The sequence below is a fragment of the Fistularia commersonii genome, chromosome 12 (genome assembly GCF_037954325.1).
Source record: "Fistularia commersonii isolate RoL2024-O1a breed Wild chromosome 12, RoL_Fcom_v1.0, whole genome shotgun sequence".
Classification (NCBI taxonomy): Eukaryota; Metazoa; Chordata; class Actinopteri; order Syngnathiformes; family Fistulariidae; genus Fistularia; species Fistularia commersonii.
Genome location: NC_141295.1, coordinates 1,771,456 through 1,783,273, shown reverse-complemented (window position 1 = coordinate 1,783,273; position 11,818 = coordinate 1,771,456). Strand labels below are relative to the sequence as shown.

The 11,818-nt window shown below is 39.8% G+C and overlaps 1 protein-coding gene across 1 annotated transcript; it reads right to left on the bottom strand.

The window, feature by feature from the left end:
- Positions 1–143: 143 nt before the first annotated feature.
- Positions 144–10,956, bottom strand: LOC147228086 (uncharacterized). Its single transcript, XM_086156300.1, has 11 exons — positions 10,875–10,956; positions 10,607–10,696; positions 10,128–10,208; positions 9,712–9,854; positions 9,489–9,583; positions 9,281–9,345; positions 1,863–1,952; positions 1,192–1,272; positions 834–976; positions 629–723; positions 144–472 (listed from the first exon to the last, which is right to left on the bottom strand). Exons 1-11 carry the CDS (start codon positions 10,954–10,956, stop codon positions 328–330), a joined length of 1,110 nt encoding a protein of 369 aa, XP_086012426.1. The 3' UTR covers positions 144–327.
- Positions 10,957–11,818: the final 862 nt, after the last annotated feature.

The window sequence follows — 11,818 nt, the reverse complement described above, 5'->3', positions numbered from 1 at the left end:
TCCTTATGTCCATATGTTTCCTCATGCCCGTTTGTATCATTGACATTCAATTCTATTTTGCCATGTTTGTTTGTACATATGTATTATCTGTTTATACCATGTGTTAAATAAATAAATGTTAAAAAAGTCCTCTGTTGGTCACTATGCATTTTATTTAAAGCAACGGCTAGTTGCGCCAGTACACAATGAATTTTTGCCACCCGTCTTATGATAAAGGGCTTTTAAAATACAAATGAATTGTTTTTTTTTACAAGATCTTACATTTAAATCAAAGATATGAAGTTGGCACGGTATCCTCTTCTAAGGAGGGACTTTCGTTTTATTCCACTACACTGTCACCATCTTTTCACAGACCCAGAAGTCTTCTGTTCCACATGGTGTATCATTCCAGCTGTCTTCTATCTGGAAAAACTTGATTTCTGCACAGTGTTCTCCATATTGGCAGCCATTGGGTTCGTTAGGGCTCCAAAAGCTGAAAACCAAGGGTATATTAAAAAACTAATCATTTGATGGACTTCACTGTCCCACAATGTTTTAAATGGAAATTGTGTCTTCATTCTGAATATATATGAAATAGTTAGAAATATTGTTTAGGCCTTTCGGCATTGGTTTACAATCAAGTAAGCACCTGGTGGTAAGCGGACTTCCATCCACCCATATCCAGCTTTCATCCCTTGCAATTAGCCCGATCCACATGCGGGTCTGGATTTTCCTGGCAAAGTTCTTGTTCGAAAAGAAAAATGTGTGATTACTCTTGAAGATTTGTTTGCATTTTACATTTTCTTTACTACACATGGTCAGAATGGTCAAGATTGACTAGCCTTTGTCCGCACCTGCTCTTCTCTGCTGTTGATAATGACCAGGTCTGCTCCTCTTTGAAGGCAGTCTTGTCTGCTGTTGAGCCAGGTAGCCTTTGTGGAAGAAATGTAGTACAAACTGGTATTGAAATACACCCACCCTTCTTGGAAATAGCGATCTGTTTGAAATAATCAAACACACACAATATGAAAAAAACATAATTCCAAGCGAATTTGAAGCATCATTTGATTGCAATCTGTTGAGAAATTAAAAACACTGAAAATACACCTAACACTAAATTGAACCTGGTCAATCAATTATTTCAAGTGTTCATTACCTCTTGCTTTTATCTCCTATATTGTTAATATATACGTCCGTTCTTGTCAAACTTACCAAAGTTTGGGAGCTTTGGTTTCAAAGCATTTTGATCTTCAGATGGGTTTTTGCACATGGACCGAGTGGCGACAGGATTGTCTGAAAGAAAAGGGAAATTGTATCAAGCATTTCATTGTACTTCACAATTAAAGATATCTTCAGAATAAACTCTATGGTGTTACAGCTTCACTGTTTTCATATACAGTGGGGAGAACAAGTATTTGATACACTGATTTTTCAGCTTTTCCCACATGTAAAGCATGTAGAGGTCTAATTTTTAATCATAGGTACTCTTCAAGTGTGTGGACAGGTGTGTTTTCTACAGGTAACGAGTTCAAACTGGTGCAGTTAATAGTTAATGTGTGGAGAAAAGGAGAGATTCTTAAAGAAGAACTAAAAGGTCTGTGAGAGACGCAATTCTTACTGTTTGGTAGGTGATCAATACTTATGTCATGCAATTAAATGTAAAATTCATTACTTAAAAATCATACAATGTGATTTTCTGGATTTTTGTATTTAGATACCGTCACAGTTTAAGAGTATCCATGATAAAAATGACAGACCTCTATATGCTCTGCAAGTGGGAAAAGCTGAAAAATCAGCAGTGTATCAAATACTTGTTCTCCTCACTGTATACATACATATACGTATACATGGAGGAATAAAATAATATTCCAAAAACTACTCACTGACAGAAAGACGCAGCCAAATGTTGAGAACAGCTTGTATGAAACACAGGAGTCCAAAGCTGACAGCAACCACTTTGTACACTTTTAGTCCTTTGTGGAGAAATCAGACAGGAGATAGAAAAAAAAAAAATCACAATTGTTGTTTTTTAAAGAGGCATTATTAGATGGATTGAGTCATGAATCAGGAAGAGGTTGTTGGTTTACCAAAGTTAAGTAATGCAGAGAAACATCTAAATAATAATAATAAGTATTATCATTATTATTTTATTTATTTATTTGACTGAAATGCAAGAATGTGCTGATTGCGTGGTTTCGACTGGTCTTTCTCAGCACAGTTAGCTTGCGGTCTATGCTTCTTCTTCTTTTTTGAAAGTAACTAACCAATAAAATTATCACTGAAATCTAAAAACGACAGAACTGAAATCATTTTGACCTTAAAATCCAACATCCGTCTTTAGACTCACAATGTAGAAATTAAATGTTCAAAGACCCAAATGCAGTCAACCTTGTGTGTTTGCAGAATGTGAATTACTATGTAGTGCCTTCATGGGCAACTGAAAGAGTGGCTGTTGTCAAAAATGTTTAACAGTTTGTGGCCCACTTTGTACAGTATTTACTTAGATTTTTGGTTTCCTTTGAAATGTTTTTTGTATTGTTCTTACCCTGTCAATAGCACTCTTCTCCTAGATATTAGCCACATTTTTAAACAAAAAAAGGAACAATAAAAAGCGGACATCAAGATATTAAGATATGTATTTGAGGCTGTAGTTAGGTCAAAGTGAATCTTCTCCTTCCTGCATTTTCTACACTTTCAATAGAAATTGTGGATTTCAGCAGAAATTGATCAAGGGAACGCATGTACAAAAATGGACACATTAAACACCGTTCATTTAGGGGAAAAAAAATGGAAATATAAGATATAGAACACCTTACATAACAAAACAAAGAAACAAATCTGCAAATGACCAAACAGACATGTTTCGAAGTTCTGCATCTGATTCAGTTTCATCATTCCTCTAATTAAATATTGCACAACGGCTAGTGATTTGCAGAGATGGGGGCTTCTGTCTCACCAGTTACGGCAGCTGTGATGTCATTGTGGCTTTTTGAGGTTCCTCTGGATGAAGCATCTGGTGTATTTGTATAATCCATGGTGTCGTATCTCCTTTTGGTAGATATTTGGCTTTTTGTCCGACTATGCAATTCACTCTATATCCCTTTCCCTTCTGAAACAGTAACACGTGTCCTTCCTCTTTTGCCTTAGTTACTGCCAGGCAGCATGTTGCCAATGAAGATTCACTCTTTGGAACGCACACCAGCTTTGTATTTTTTAAATTTAAAAACATGGTTTAATATGACTTATTCATTTCGATATTGTGAATGAAACACCACCAACACAAAGGGTTTGTTGAACTGAGTGACTTTTACACATTCTCAAGTTATATTGAGCGCACAGGGAGCCAATAGCATAGAGGAAAAACAGCAAAAGATTTTCTTTACAAACACAACCTATATAAAACGAGTTACTTAACAGAGATAAAAATAGCTGTCGGATGAAATTCTGATTTATGGAATTGTAGACTGAAATCCATCATGAACTGTATTTATTTGATCTTCTTTTCCTTTTGGCTACTCCCTTCAGGAGTCACCACATTGAATCATCCTCCTTCATCTATCCCTATTTTCTGTATCCTTCCCTCACACCAACTAACTTCATGTTCTCTTCCACTACATCCATAAATCTTCTCTTTGACATATATCTACCAATATATTCACTACTCCTCCTCTGTACATGACCAAACTATCTTAGTCTGGCTTCTTATTTCCAAAACATTTACTGTGTTTCCCCCTCATATGGACTCATTCCTGATCCTATCCATCCTTGTCACTCCCAAAGAGAACCTCAGCATCTTCATCTCTGCTACCTCCAGCCCCGCTTTCTGTCTTTTCCCTGGTGCCACTGTCTCTGAACCAGACAGCATTGTTGGTCTCCCATTGTCTTGTACACTTTTCCTGTCATACTGGCTGAGACTTTTTTTTTATCACACATTACCCTTGGCACTTTCTCCAAGCCATTCCAACCTGCTTGAATTCATTTCTTCCCCTCTTTTCCACACTCTCCATTTTTCCGGACTTGACTGTGGACTGTACTTAAGATTCTCCACCTTCTTCATCTCCACTTGCCGTTCCATTTTGGTCCCTCTCATTCACACACATATATTCTGTCTTGCTGTGGCCAGTCTTCATTCCTCCCCAGAGCAATCCTCCATCACTCAAGATTTTCCTCCACCTGCTCCCTGCTCTATGACAGAGCACCATGTCATCTGCAAACATCATGGTCCATGGTGATTCCTGTCTAACCTTATCTGTCAGCCTGTCCATCACCACTGCAAACTGGAAGGGTCTCAGAGCTGATCCCTGATGCAGTCCCAACTCCACCTTGAACTTCTCTTTCATACCTCCAGTACACCTCACACTGTCTCACAGCTTGCATACATGTCCTGCACCGGTCTAACATTCTTCTCTGTCAGTCCAGACCTCCTCATACTATACCATAGTTCCTCTCTTGGGACCCGGTTGTATGCTTTATCTAGGTCTACAGAGGTACAATGCAGCTCCCTCTGACCTTTGTATTTCTCTACCAGCATTCTTAAAGCAAATACTGCATCTGTAGTACTCTTTTCAGGCATGAAACCATACCGTTGCTCACAAATGCAGAGCTTTCCTCTCAGTGTAGTTTCAACTACTCTTTCCCATAACTTTATTGTATGGCTCATCAAATTTATTCCTCCATAGTTACCCAAATTTTGCAAATCCCCCTTATTCTTAACAATGGGCTCCATCAAATTTCTTCTTGATTCCTCTTCTCACTCTCTCAGGTTATGTTGAATAATTAAACCGAAAAACTCTACTGCTGCCTCTCCTAGAAACTTCCACTCCTCCACAATAGTCACTTCCTCTAACTTTCGACCTCTTTCATTTTCCTCATTTATCATCTCTTCAAAATACTTTTACCATCATTAAAGGAATATTCTATTTTATTCCGTCTTCCTGTCGCGCTAGCATCTGTCAATATATTTTTTTCTATCCTTAACCCTCATATTATGTTAAGGGTCAATTTGACCCATTGGGTCAATGGGTGAAATGGGTCAAATTGACCCTTAACATAATATGAGGGTGAATCACTCAAACCTGATGTGCATCCATCCCATCGCTATCCCACTGTTTGGCCAACCTTTATAAATCACTCTCCCTCCTTACTGTCCAACCTAGCAAGTCATCATACGCCCTTTTTTTGGCCTTTGCTAACTATACCTTTACCTTCTACTTCTGTCTGCTCTCTTCAGTCCCCTCAATGTCCAATATCTTCTTTGCTGTACTTGCTCATTGTACTACCAAGTCTCCTTTGGTACTTTTCATCCAGATGACACACGAAGTAGGCTACTCTCCTACCTTCTCCCTGATCAATTGCTGTAGTTATGTGGCCATCTTGAAGCATCCAGAGCTTTTCTCAACTCCTCCCTGAAAACCAAACACTCCTTTTGTAGCTTCCAACACTTTGTCCTCTGCTCTATCTTTGTCCTCTTCACCTATCTTGTCACCAGAGCCATCCTACAAACCACCATCCTATGATGTATGGCTACTTTTTCACCTACAACTACTTTGCAGTTACTCATCCCCTTTAGATTACATCGTCTATACAAATTGTAGTGTACCTGCGTGCTCCTACCTCTGCTAAGTTACCCTACGTTCCCCTTGTAAAAAGTATTCACTACAGGCATTTCCATCCATTTTGCAAAGTCTACCACCATCTGTCCCTTGGTGTTCCTGTCCTGGATACAACATCTGTCCACCATTTCTTCATTACATCATGAACTGTATACACTTTTAAAAACATCTTTTATGACAGTTACCAGATACCCAAAATCTTCAACGGTGTCACTGACATGTACTTGGCAGAAAACAGAATAATAACTTTACTTGTATCCTCAAATGGTTTTTGAAATTCCTGTTTTGTTGCAATTGAATCCGTAATGCACCCTCTTATTTTAACATAAGAAACACAAAGTTCTGTTTTTACCTGATCGAAACAGCGCTGTATCTCTTTCACAAGCAAACCTCTTGTCACCTCTTACTTAGTTAAGGTTAGTTGTGTTATCACTGCACTGGACTGTTTATTATGCTAATATTTAGAACGGTTTTTGTTCCTTAAAGTTCCATAAAACATCAGAATCACAATCACAATTGCTTTCATCGCCAACTAATTTTACAACTACAAGGAATAGGCTTTGGTTGACTGTTAAAAAGACAGTAGGTAACAGGCATTAAATAAATTAATAGTGAAATCAGAGCAAATGTGGTTAAATGTGCAAAGTGGTAAGTTTTGCAAAGTAGTTCAGTAGAGGAGTTTGGGAAGTGTCTGTGGGGGTCCGGGTTCTCATTACTGAGGCAGACTGACGATGGGAAGAAACCTGCCAGAGGGGAGTGATCCGAAAAGTCTATGTCCTGGGTGGGAGGGGTCACCTTGGATCTTGCCTGTGGGCTTGCAGGTCCTGGAAGCATACAAGTCCTGTAGAGAAGGCAGGCTGCAGCAAATCGCCCTCTCTGCAGAGTGGATGGTATGCTGCAGTCTGGTCTTGTCTCTGCCGATACCAGATGGTGATGGAGGAGGTGGGGATGGACTATATGACGGAGGTGTAGAAGTGCACCATCATCGTCTTTGGCAGGTTAAACTTCTTTAATGACCTCTGGAGGAACATCCTCTGCTGCGCTTTGCTTAACATCAGCTCCCACTTGAGGTCATGGAGGTGCAGCTGTTGGTGTTGTTAGGATCCGGGTCTAAGCGTGTATTTACATTTCCTTTTACCTCTGTTCCAGAGAGCCTGATTTGGACGTCAGCAAGGGACAGTGTACACCTGTGGCTCATCAGGGGGAGGATAGGAGGAGCCTGCTGCCAGCCCTTCGGTACCCGATTGTTGTTTGTTCCTCGCTGGTTCCTTGTCCCTGTATTCTACGTCACCTTGCCTCACCAGTTCCCAGTCCCAGAGGTCGGCGCCTCTCCTCGCAAGTTCCTGAGACTCAATGCTCCTCCTTGAAGGTCCTAGCTCCTGACACCCCCGTGACGCAACTTCAGAAACAACCTGGACCCAGCACAGCTCTCCACTCTTCTCCCTTGTTTAATAAACAAGGGACAATAACCTCCCTTGGGAGGTGAGTTGCCAGGCCTCAAGTCACTGGGGCAATAATATGGGTGATGAGGAGGTGATGAAGTTGCCTTAGCCCTTGTTTAACACCTACTGGAAATCATGGTACTTGGGTGAAACTCTGGTCAGGACAGGAACTGGGGTCTGTTGTCAGCTGCGGAACAAATGTATCCTCAAGGCAGACCAGGTGGCAGAAGTTGCTCCTGACGGCCCCTGTGGCTCGGTGTCGAAGGAGTCGAGGGTAGCCCGGGATCAGATGTGACACTGAAGGGTCTCATGGTGGTAACCTGAGAAAAGCCTGTGAATTGAAGTAGCCTGGTGAGTGACCTGGCAGATTTTCATCAAGGGCTTTGGGAGGGATTGGTGTCTAATGGGTCCCGCTCTAGGCCAAGTTGACTGTTAATTGTTCAATCAAGCTCTCAGCCATAATACTGGGATTTGCATCAGTCTATGAAGGAGGGCAGGGTGTGTGTCCCACCAGGAAGGAGGAGCTTGACTCTACATAAGGGACGTATGATCAAGGAGGAAGATTTGGCTCTGACGTGATTCACCTGGACTTCCTCTTTACTGGTGAGCCCTGCCCTTTTACCAGGCAGTGGGAAACAAAATGGCCAGCTTGACCACAATACATGCAGAGGTTCTCCGTTCGGCGATGCTCCAATTCTTACGAAGTAAGCTGAGTGTGACCCAGTTTAGTACAACCCAGCTGCATGGCTACAGACGCTTGCCGTTAGTCAGGGGAGAGGAAGCAGGGATCTGGTGGGGAACTAGGCCAACAAGCAGAGCCAAGGGCACCGGGGATGTCTTGTCTCTTTTCTCCTCTGGGGGTTTGGATATGGAAGTCTAGCTCTGGCTGGAGCTCATCAAGTATCAGTGGAAAGGGGGAGGAGACAAGTTCATCCTTAATGCAAAATCAGCCAGGCCGTGCAGGAAGGCATCGCACAGAGCTCCAGTGTTCCAGTTGCTCCTAGTCCGAAAGTCAATCTGGGGGAAAAAGGACATCAGCCAGTGACTGACTCCCCTGTTACAGAGAGAGCAGATCATGGGCAGCATCAGGACTGGAAGCTCTCATTCCAAAAATCTTGAAATGCTCTTCGGAGAAGGCCTGGAACAAACAATGTACATGTGGCAGTTCGCCTCTCCCACTTAGCGGTTCCCCAGAGGAGAGCTCTGACTGTCAGGTCGCTGATTACGTAAGCCACCCTGACTTCCTCTGTGGTAAACCCATGAGGTCGCAGGCTACAGAGCATGGTCAGAAATTAAGAAAAAAAAGCTCAGGATTCATCCCCAAACTTCTTTGGAGCTCAAACCCGTGGTTCTAAGACCATCTGGGATGGTAACAGGACGACGGGCAGAAGACCGCCGCAAAGTTTTGCAGAGGGTCAGAGGCGGGACCAACTGAGAAAGATGTTCCTTAAAGTTCCATGAAAATGAACGCCGATGTCGCGGAAATTAAAAATGTGTTATTTTCACGGCTGCAATAGAATGGAGACGAAGAAAGTAAGAATCTTAAGAGCCAAAGTTTCCGACGTCCTTCATTCAACCTGAGTGAAAGTGTGGTAGGCATACAAAGTCTTTTATCAATATTCATTTATTTTTTTAGTTTGTACAATAATACTGTTTTTTTTTATTTTAGAGAAATCTTTACACTCCAAAAAAACCTACATAGTGACATGTTGGAAATTTCTCTTTGGTCCTGCGCACGGGGATAACTTCAATAGAAATTTAAAGTAAATACGGATTAATACATCCATTATCCAAATTTATTTGTCGTCCTCTTTGTTTTCATCATTTCAGTTACCCATTTTTCTGCTTTTGATATATTGCTTCTTAAACCTCTCCCAGATGGGGAAATTTCAACATTTCAAATTCTCAACTTTTTCAGGTTTCGTTCACGTTCTCAGAAATCTTATCCACGGGTTAACCTTTTACTTTTTGTTTTCTAAATGGCCTGTTTGAAGTTTGCTTTCAGCACCATGACTATAATTTCCCTTAACATTTACAGTTGTTCTGTTGTGGGGGATTTTTTGTCCACTGCAACTGCTCTATCTTTGTATTACTCATGTGATGATAGCATGTGTCATTGTGAATGAAGTCACTTCATCAAACTCTTCTCATAGCTGCACTACAGACAAACAGTCTTTTCACAGATCCAGAAGTTTTCATCTTCACATGGTATATCATTCCAGCTGTTTACATTCTCAAAAAACCTACTTTCAACGCAGTCTTCTTTTTTGTTTTCAAAGCCATTGGGTTCATTTGGGCCCCAGAAGCTGAAACTAAAGAGAAAATGAGAAAAAAAGAATCACTCTGTAATGTGTTGTATAGAAATTAAATATGTTGTGATTGATAACATAAGAAATTCTATACAATGAGAAAGAATGTTTAGGCCAATGGTATCAGTTGACAGTCATGTGCGCACCTTTTGGTCAGCTGGCTTCCGTCCACCCATTCCCATGCCTTATTCTTTGCACTCAGCCCGATCCACAAGATTTTATTGAACTTCCTGGTAAAGTTCTTTTTCAAAAATAAACGGGAGGAAAAGTATAATTTGATTGCTCCACAATTTTATATTGGATATGGATTTCACAAAAAAAAATTTGTGGTCAGAATTGACCTTTGAAAGCAAAGGTTATTGTCCGCACCTGTTCTTCTATGCTGTTGATAATGACCAGGTCTGCTCCTCGATGCTCGCAGTCCATTCTGCTGTTTAGAAAGGAAGCCTTTGCTGAAGAAATGTAGTATAAACTAGTACCAAAATACACCCATCCATCTTGGAAGTGATGATCTGTTTGGAAACATTAAACACACACACACAAAAACATTCAAATAAAAACTTCTCGATGTCATAGTGAGCAAATATGGGAGCAAATCTGAATTTAACATCATTTGATTGTACTCTGTAACCACGGTTGTACAACAAATTAAATCGACTGAGGCAGTAAGTTATTTCATAGTAGTGCATTACCTTCTGTATCTTTAACCTATATGGGATATCGAGACCAGGTTTGCGCAGATTTGATTCTGAGTGTCAGAAGTGTACATTTCTTATTAAACTTACCAAAGTTGATGTATTCTGTTCTCAAAGTATCCTGATTTGCAGACAGGTTTTGGCAAATGGAATGATAATGTACAATATGGTCTGAAAGAAAAGTGAGTTTGTATATCAAGCGTTTGATTATCATTTTTACAATTTGTGCCCTAAAGAGATGATCTCAAGATACACTTTGTAATTAAAAGAAAAATAACTTCAGAGGCTTAACACTCAAGTTTTTACTTATATTGTAAAAAGCCCATTCCTTATTTTGAGCATTTTCTAGTTGGGTTTCTTAACTTCCTCAAACCTCTGAATTTTATTTCAGATAAAAACAAACAAAACACAAACCATGGATAATAAGCTCTGATATCATGATTTGTAATGCATTGTTATTCAAACTAAATATGCATTTTCTTTTTTATGACGATAAAGGTAAAACATATTTATTGTGTGTATGCATTGGAAGAATACTAGGTAAAGTAACACTCCCACAAATCACTCACTGACGGAAAGACGCAGCCAAACGTTGAGAGCAACTTGCAGAAAACAGAGGAGTCCAAAGCCGACAGCAAGCGCTTTGTACACTTTTAGCCCTTCGTGGGTAAAAAGATGAAAAATAATAAAACAGTGACATCGGTCGATTGAAGAATTTGGTTGTGTCAGTCCATTTAGCAGGGTCAATCAATTGAAGTTCTACACCCAAATTAGGTTGTCATTATTTATGAATATAAATAATGGTTGGTAATTTGTTGATAAGGGCTTCCGTCTCACCAGATACGATAGCTGTGGTATCCGGGTGGCTCTTTGAGCGTCCACCTTTAGATGATGCTGTAGGTATATTTATGTAATCCATGATGTTGTGTCCCCTTTCTACTGATTATTTGAGACTGTCAGTGTGTAAACTTGCTGTTAAATAGCATGCACACTTCCTCTTTTATTAGACTGTAAAAGCCCACTTTGCAAGAGACAGAAGATGAAGTAACAGAAGGGAAAATTCATGAAATCATGTGATGAAACATCAGGTTTAATGAAAGCACTGAAAAAAGAATTCCTGTGTGGGGTTTATAATATAGAGAGACATTTACACTATAAGTTACCGGTAAGTCAAATAAAAGGATTTCCATAGACTTATCTAAAAAAAAGCTATTTTTAATTTGTGTTTGACAAACTTGTAACTTAAGCACTCTCAAGTTTTACCCATTACAAGTTTTACACTATATATAGAAAATACCACATGACTGGGCTGAATTGAGTGCTATGAACATATGATTGTATCCTCAAATGAGGTTTCAACTTTTGAAACATACAGAATATTCTTTCAGTTAGGTGGCTCAATCTACATTTTATATTGGAGATGTATATTGTTGCTTATTGTAGTTTCTACAACATACTACGATGAAAAACAAAACCTTGATACGTGAGGTGATGAAACTAAATTCCCAGTCTTGCACAGTAAATCTGTTTCACAGCCCAAAGAGGAAGTATGACTTACAGTTAGGCTCAGAAATATTTGGACAGTGACACAATCTTCATAATTTGGACTCTGCATCCCAGAACATTAGATTTAAAATGAAACAATTACAATGGAATTGAAGGGGTTGAACAAAAATACATGATCAAACGTGTAAGAATTGTAGCCATTTTTATACAAATGCTCCACATTTCAGGGGCTCAAATGTAATTGGACTAATAAACATAATCCCTAACTAAAATGT